The sequence below is a fragment of the Trachurus japonicus genome, chromosome 1 (assembly GCF_045865225.1).
Source record: "Trachurus japonicus isolate A0001 chromosome 1, Traja_1.0".
Lineage (NCBI taxonomy): Eukaryota > Metazoa > Chordata > Actinopteri > Carangiformes > Carangidae > Trachurus > Trachurus japonicus.
In genome coordinates this window covers 32552662-32560797 of record NC_140907.1, presented here as the reverse complement: position 1 = coordinate 32560797, position 8136 = coordinate 32552662, and the positions used below count along the sequence as shown (strand labels likewise).

The 8136-nt window shown below is 41.3% G+C and overlaps 2 protein-coding genes across 2 annotated transcripts; one reads left to right on the top strand and one right to left on the bottom strand.

Annotated features, from left to right (window-relative positions):
- The first annotated feature begins 724 nt into the window (after nt 1-724).
- On the top strand, nt 725-4441 carry lgals2b (galectin 2b). Its single transcript, XM_085785632.1, has 4 exons — nt 725-834; nt 2800-2873; nt 3073-3232; nt 4054-4441. Exons 1-4 carry the CDS (start codon nt 832-834, stop codon nt 4198-4200), a joined length of 384 nt encoding a protein of 127 aa, XP_085641758.1. The 5' UTR covers nt 725-831; the 3' UTR covers nt 4201-4441.
- Nucleotides 4442-5552: 1111 nt separating this feature from the next.
- On the bottom strand, nt 5553-6733 carry uts2r4 (urotensin-2 receptor 4). Its single transcript, XM_085785631.1, has one exon. The coding sequence runs from the start codon at nt 6628-6630 to the stop codon at nt 5593-5595; it is 1038 nt and encodes a 345-aa protein (XP_085641757.1). The 5' UTR covers nt 6631-6733; the 3' UTR covers nt 5553-5592.
- Nucleotides 6734-8136: the final 1403 nt, after the last annotated feature.

Genomic DNA, 8136 nt, shown 5'->3' with positions numbered 1-8136 from the left:
TAATTCAGTTAGTGCAGGATGAACAATCATGCAGACCCAGTAACACCCCGGTCCGTGTACGAGTCCCAGCCTGGTCAGATGCGAGCATGAACTGATGAAGTCTCTTGGATGAGAGGTGAAACGTCTCCTAAGACAAATAACCAAGTCCAGTTGCGTTCGATTTAAATTTCCTTGAGATAACTATGACCCGGATGATACTTCTAGCACTTTTCACACATAAAAATCAAAAAATGGTTTACAATGAAGTGCAAAGTGGAATAATTGGGCAATTCAAATAACACATAAATAGGCCTACATTACATAAAAAATATAAAAGTATACCAATAACATTACATAGGCATCTTATCAACCAAAAGCTTGTCTAAACAACAGTGTCTTTACACATGTGACATTTAAACCTTTGAATATAGTCACAATAAAATGAATGAAGTGTATGAATATATGAGTAACAGCTTGTAAAATCTCAACCATCATCAGAAGTAAATGAGTAACCAAATGCTGTAGTTTGTTCTGAGAATAGCCTGACTTTTCTTATGAGGGTAGATCACTGAAAAATCTTAAAACCAACCACTCAGAGATGTGTTATTATGTCTAAGATACATTGACTGTTTTTGAATTTCCACCTGGGCAGCCCACCCTGAAGCAGAACAGGGGCCTAGTGGGTTCAGTTCAAATAAGGAGATATTGTCACATGTTAATCTTTTTTTTTTTTTTTTACAACCGTTTTCCTGTTGGCTGTGTCCTGCACCTGACACCACCAGTGTTATATAAACCACTCACCTGCCTGTAGATCTCTGTCACTCACGGCAAAACCCACTGACGACAGCCAAGATGGTAAGTGACCTGAAGAGATTCATTCACAATGATTTTCTTAATTAACTCTGTATATAATCTGTATATTTTATCATTATATACAAAGTTTTTTTTGTTTTTTTTTAAGTTGTTCTCATTTTCTGTTGGTCTGATACATTTTTGGATTTAACTTTAAAAGTTAATGTAATCAAAAATCCACATATTATGCCATACATCTTGCCGTCAAGGAGCTTCTCCATCTGATTGCACATATAAAACATTTAAACACATTTATCATTTCAGTTTTGAGCTTTAACACTGATTCAACAGTGTTAATGTGATGATGTCATTTTAAATCAGCAGAAAAGGCCTAACACTAATTTTTAATTTAATTTTTTTTTTTTTTCAGTAGATGTGATATTTACTGAGCATTTAATCAAACATTGATTTTAATTCAGGAGTCACAGATCCTTGAGTATTATCACCAGTCATGTGATTTTAGTACGATGCAATAAATCCAATGAGAAGCAAGGAATCTAAAATATCTCTGTGTCGAAACTCAGTTAAAGCTTTACTTGACTTTATTAGGTGGCAAATTAATGAGAACTCAAAAGTGTTTAGTCACATCACATTAAAAATGTTGATATATAGATTTATTATTCGGTATGGTACTCTGGTATTGACCTGGGAACAGAAGACAGCCATTGGTTCAAATCATGTGCACTGCTCCTAAATAGTTAGAATGACTCATATCTCTTCATGGATTAATAAACTGTAACTTCTCTTAATTATTTTCCAGCACTTTGTCCTGCTTAGTCAATGATAAACGTAAGAAGATACCAATGAGCGATATGGGGATAGGATATGACTTCAAAGAATATATTGTGGGTGGTATGGATATATGGGTGCGGTGCAGCTATACAGTGGCCCAAAGTTTACGTGTAACGATCAGGTGATGCTCAGCGTATAGATAGGAAGGACTCAATGGTATTTTGGAGAACAAACATTTAAAAAAAATTCTTGGTGTGCTGAGATGAAGTGCAAATATTTGAAGTCAATCTAAGGTGTTAGTTAGTTTTGCAGACCTGTTTTTATGTAATTGTTACATATATGAGCACACAGATGGTACCTAGTGTCTGCTGATGGACCGTAGTAGAAGGTTCCAGTATGGGCGCCTCTTTATTGTTTTACTGCCGCTGCATGACGAAGACATGTCAATGAGCAAATACAGGACCTTCCTGTTTCAATGCTTTTATAGCCGTGGGTACATCGATCTACCCTGGTTGATCATCAACAGCTCAAGATAAGAACGCCTACAATTATAAAATCTCCCTTCGGACTACACTTTACAAACTGTTATTTGGATCTGTCTTTAAATATACTTGAAGTACATGTTAAGACAATGTTTTTCAACCTTGGGGTCGGGGCCCCATGTGGGGTCGCCTGGAATTCAAATGGGGGTCGCCTGAAATGTCTAGTAATTGATTTTAAAAAATTACTGACAAAAACATTTTTTTAACTAATTATTATTCTTTTTAAAATGATGATTAAAAATACCACATAATCTTAAGCAACTGTAGTCTATACTTTCACTTTATCAAATATAAATTGAGTTTAAATAAAATGCAGCATCTAAAAATATCTGAGCTGGCGCATTTGGATTGATGGGGTTGCCCGAAATTTGTGACGTCAAAATGGGGTCACGAGCCAAAAAAGGTTGGGAAACACTGTGTTAAGGTGTTATAAAACATGACCTAATAAGATGTGTAGCTTCACAAGGCACTCAACAGAGTAAGGTCAAGAGCCCAACAGTCCCCAAAATGAACAAGCACTTATAGGGACAGCGAAGAGGAACGGGAAGAAACCTCCAACAGACACCTGAATATGAGGAACCGAGGGGTCAGCAGTTCAGAGTTCTGGTGGCAAATTATTAGCTTCACAGTGTGTTTTTAGATGTAGATTATTTCTATCACTTCCTGTAGTCATCTTTGTCATTTCCTTCGACAGAAACTCAAGGACATGACATTCAAGGAGGGGACGGAGTTGAAGATCCGCCTCAAGCCCAAGGACGACAGCCACGGGTAGGCCGCCCGCATTAGATATCAAAAGACACATTCTCAACGTGTTCAGCCATCATCTCAGTTTCATGCAGCTCAGTTTTCACATTCACGCAGCATTCAATCAAGAGGAAGTAGAATAAAGATGAGTTTGGTTAATGATTCATCCACTTCCTGCTGTTTCATGGACCTCTTTGTTTCGGCCTCCTCCAATTCCTTCCAGCTTTTCCATCAACATCGGCCATGACTCTGAAAACCTCGCACTGCACTTCAACCCTCGTTTCGAAACCGGCACCATTGTCTGCAACTCCTTGTCTGGGGGAGGCTGGGGTGAAGAGCAGGTTGAGGGAAACTTCCCCTTCGCACGTGGAGAGGAATGCAAGGTGTGTTGGTACAATTAGTTATCTGCGATCTCCAAATCCCCCTGTTTTTGATTTGATAGAACCAATTGACCATTAACACACAAGGTTCAGTCTGAAGGAAGTAAGTACAGTATATAATAGTATAGTACAAGACACTGGTAGAGTCATAAAGTCAATGACATGAATATAATACCAGTCCCTCAGCAGTATCTACTGTACCCAACCTAAAATAATAGGAAGACAGGTGGTATCAGTAAACCCTCTGATTATTTTGAGCCTATTTTGAATCCATTGTGAATCCAACATTAAAGGAACATACATATTTTTTGAAAATACAAAGATGAGTTAACCTGGCAACAAAATCACTAATGAATCTTTTTCCTTTCTGTTCTGATCTTCATCACATTCTGCAGCACCTCAAATTGTTAAAGGTTTTAAAGAATTAAGTTGCATTCTTTCGGTTTTATCGTAGTTTAGGCAACAAAGGCTTAACGTGCATCTTTACAAAAAGACGTGTGACTTTTTTTGCAGTATCTGTTGCTGTCATTTGGCTCAAGCTCAAGTTTCATAATGTCTACAGCCCCTGGGAGATTATTAGTGGGCTTGGTATCCATGCTGTAACAGTTAGGTCAATAGCCGCTGAGCTATACAATCATGAAAGAGGTTTATAGGCTCATAAATGTTAAGCGCCTCAGAAAGAGATAAATAGTACTCACTTTGATGATTCTGCTGAAAATGCTGCTTCAGTCAGTCTAATCATTTTGTTGAGCAAGATTGTAAAACATAACTTGAAACTAGAAGATGAATTGTGTGTTTTGTGTCTTTCTCTTTGTCTTTGTCAGTTTTACATCAACTTCAACATGGAGCAGTTTTACATCAAGCTCCCCGATGGCTCCATGATGAACTTCCCCAACCGCCTGGGAGACGTGAAGTACAAGTACATTGACGTCCGCGACGATGTAAAGATCGTCGGCATCAAGATCAAGTAGACATCGACCTCCTCTTCACCCTTGACTCTCGGCCTGTCCACCTGCTTGTTTGCTGCTGAAACACTCTGTTTTACATCACTGAGGCCAGGCCTCGCTCCTGTTGAGGCTTATGGAAATATACCAACATTGTAATAAGAGAAAATGTCCAACAGAGGGAGCCACAGCACATCACACTGGACTGTGCCTGTCTGTCATCTCTTCAGTCACTGGGTTTGTTAATAAATGCTGTGAAAAAAGAAAAGTGCAACTCTGTCTCTCTTTGTCTCTCACTCTTTAACACATGCCTTATGATTACATATATTATATATGTTAAGAACTCAAGAAACGGAGCATGTTTTAACTACATGTGAAAAAAAAAGAAAAAACAAATGAACTTGAAACTTCAACTTGGAAAAAAATCAACAACAACCAGCTTAAAAAAGAGAGAGAAAACAAACCCCTGCTGGTACTGAACATGCTGCCTTAGTGCAAGTTGATCAAAAAGCAAAGAGACCAGTGCATGATTGTTAGCGATATACAATTCCAATATACCATTATGATAATGAAATCAGCTCACTGAAGCTGTATAATTATCATAGGTCAAATTCACTCTGTATTTCTGCATAATAATGTGTGGTATTTTTTATTTTTCAAATGAAAGTCTGTTAAAAAAAAAAAAAGTGACTTAAACACATACAAATGAAATGCAAACACAGGAATAAAAACAAAAGAAAGATTAGAACATAATAACACAGAAAAGTACATTGACTGGACTGGTCAGGATAGAGAACATGTTACAGGTTCAAACAGGTTAATGCAGACGGAGGGAGAATATACAGCAGAGGTGAGATGAAACACACTCTTACAGAGACAATTTACAGGAGGACTCAAAAGACCTGTGATACGAGGCTGAGGAATGTGGCACGATGCAACCACATTCCTAGAAGAAGATGAAATATACTTTACATGTCTGTGTGTTTGTGGTGTTGATGGCAAATAGGAAAAGAAAAGGGAGCATTGGAACAGATTATATTTAATTTCATAGTCTCACTTTTCTTTTTAACAGAAACCACAGAGAAACTTTTGACAATTCATATCTAAAAAATTGATATCAAATTCAAAATGTCTCACGAGCTAATTTGTATATATTATATTGCCATTGTCAGGAATTAAAGATTGTCAAATGATGTGTGTTAGAATATATCTTTTGTGCCATTTTCCCTCCAACCAGAAGACTTGCAGTCGGACTTTCATGTTAGCAAACATCCACCTGTACCGAGGCTGTAGAAAGTGCTACAAGCCTCACAAACACATACTAATTTTCCAGTTTTGTATAAAATTGTTAAAACAAAAATGTCCTTTGCGGAAAAAAAAACTTTGTCTCTTGAGTGTTTATGCTCATTCATTCCTCTACTAAAGGTCCTGTAGTGGCGTAGTCACAGCTGACCCAGGATCAGCTCTGCTTGACCCCACAGACTGACCTTTCTGGGACAAGTAATCTTTATAGTTCCGGGTCAGGAGAGTGTACAGAAACGGATTGATGCAGCTGTTCCCGTAGGTCAGACACGTGACAAAGAAATTCACGTAGTTATGCGCGGCTGCGGACAACGCTTTGAGCGACTCTGGCGAGAACAGTTTGGCTAGCTGCCACGCCCAGAAGGGTAAGAAACAGGCCCAGTAAGCCATCACGATGCTGAAGATCATGGATACAACTCTTTGTTTGAGTCCTCGTCTCCGTGCGGAGCGGCTGCTGCCTCCCAAGCTAGTCTGCGCCGCCCAGTAGCGCCTAGCTAGCCCGACGTACAGCCCGACGATGACCAACCCGGGCGCTAAAACACTTGTAAAGAACAGGACGGTGATGTAAGTCTTGAAGGCCTCGGGGGTCCAGGTGGGGAAGCAGATCCTCTTTACCAAACCTGCTGCAGTGGGTTTTCCCTCCCTGAGTCGGATCATCACCATCATGGGGAGCGTGAGCACGAACGCTAGCGCCCAGATAACGCACGCCGCTAGCCGCCGTTTGCGGGACGAGGACCTGTGCGCGCTGAAGGGCCTCGCCACGGCACGGTAGCGCTCCAAGCTCATGGCGACCAAGATGAAGACGCTGGCGTGCATGGTGAGGAGGTCGAGGCTCAGCAGGACGCGGCAGCCGACCTCGCCGAACAGCCAATCGTGGGCCAGGTAGGTGCAGACCACGAAGGGGATGGTGGAGAGGTAGAGCAGGTCGGCCAGGGCCAGGTTGACGATGTAGACGTACATGGAGCCCGTTCGGCGCAGAGCGGCCGAGCGTGTGATGACGAGGGTGTAGGTGTTTCCCGCCAAACCCATCACGCACATGATCATCAGCGTGGCGCCGAGCAGGGACGTCACCCACAGCCCGCCGCCCTGGGACCCTCCGTCTCCGGCGACCAGCCCCTGCTGAGGAGTGATGGTGGCATTAGGAGTGCAGTTCATTGCAGATCAACTGGTTCCTGATATCGGAAAAGGTTTAGTAAAGTCTGTACGAGCATTTCACGCGGTGAGGGGAAGGGATAGAAGAAGCAGTCGCATTAAAACATGTCCAACAATTCAGAGATTTGTTGGAAACAGTTGTTAAAAACCCAAGAAAAAAAATAAAAAACAACAGCATGGGCGGCTGCTTCACTGACTCCAGAGTCGCCAGTGGCTTCCAGCACTTATCTCCTGAAGAATAAGGTCCTCCATGTCCTCCTATAGTTCTTTAAAACCGACACAGCGTTGAAAGCCTCCAGCAAAGATTAGCTTTAGCCATCAGGAAGCCTCTGGCGTTAGAGGTGCTCTCAGTTACAGGGTGTAGGAATCTTTCTGAGAGGCTTTGGGCTGAAGAAGATCTGACAAAGGTCATTTGGGAGCAACAGCAGCAGCAGCAGCAGCAGCAGCAGGGTGACACAGTGAGTCAGGTCGCTGCCTCTCAAACACACACAAACTGCTCCAGATCTCTGGTAATTAGCTCCCACAGAGCAAAAATTCGCTTGAGAGGATTTCACTGACATCTCCGGAGAGTTTCACTGTGGGATGGAACATTTATAAAGTCCATTTTTAACATGACAGGGGGTAAAAAATCAAATTAAAACACTTTCTCCATCAGCATGGTGTCTTGATTGGATGGCGAGTTTGCTAGCTTCTTGTCTTGATGGTTGAATTATGGGCGGATCAACAGCTATAAAGTGCTCAGTCAAAATCCATCCTGTCTTCTTTCCTCTGGGTTTAATCCCCGAGTGCAGGAACTGAAGGAGGTAAGATGCAGATCCTTTGTTTCACATAAGTCATCCATGTTTCCTTGCAGCTCCACTACTCATTACAGATCCACTTTGACGGCAGATGAACTTATGTTTCCCCTCAAATCTCCAGACCTCATTCATTCGTCTCAGATGAAAGAAACACGGTTGCGTCTTGTCTGTGTCCTTTTCTGGTGACGATGACCCTCTCCCTCCTCTCCTCTCTTCTGACCTACCTCTTTCTCACCCGGGTGATAAACTAGCACAGGCCTACCGATTTATGAGGTATTCCTCTCAGGCCTCAACCTGCCGTCTCTGAGCACCAAGGTGCAGTTTTAGACACCCAGAAATCATTGACGAGGGGCGGTCGTCCACAGCTACACCGATACACAACCACGGTGGCATTATGGCAATAAGAGAAGAGCAGATTTATTCATTTGAGTTACATATCTTAAAAAACAAAATAAATTTTCAGCATCTAATTTTCTTCTGAACTTTTGCACCCTAATATATTGAATTATTTTCTCTACAGTTTACAATATGAAAAATGTTCAGATGTCTTCTGCCCATGTATTAAGTTGACTGTATAATGAATGAATGAATGGATTTTTTATTTTCTTGTCATACTGTACCACCACTGTGGCCCATCCCATATGAGATTATAAGACACATTTAATGACAAATACAAAAAAAGACTAAACAGTCCTTCCTGTTGGTGTTACCT

What these genes read in the sequence shown, in the direction of transcription:
- lgals2b (XM_085785632.1), top strand. An exon ending in CCCAAGGACGACAGCCACGG is followed by an intron (nt 2,874 to 3,072) that starts GTAGGCCGCCCG and finishes AATTCCTTCCAG; the next exon opens with CTTTTCCATCAACATCGGCC. An exon ending in CACGTGGAGAGGAATGCAAG is followed by an intron (nt 3,233 to 4,053) that starts GTGTGTTGGTAC and finishes TGTCTTTGTCAG; the next exon opens with TTTTACATCAACTTCAACAT.
- uts2r4 (XM_085785631.1), bottom strand. Translation starts at nt 6,630, where the DNA reads ATGAACTGCACTCCTAATGCCACCATCACTCCTCAGCAGGGGCTGGTC.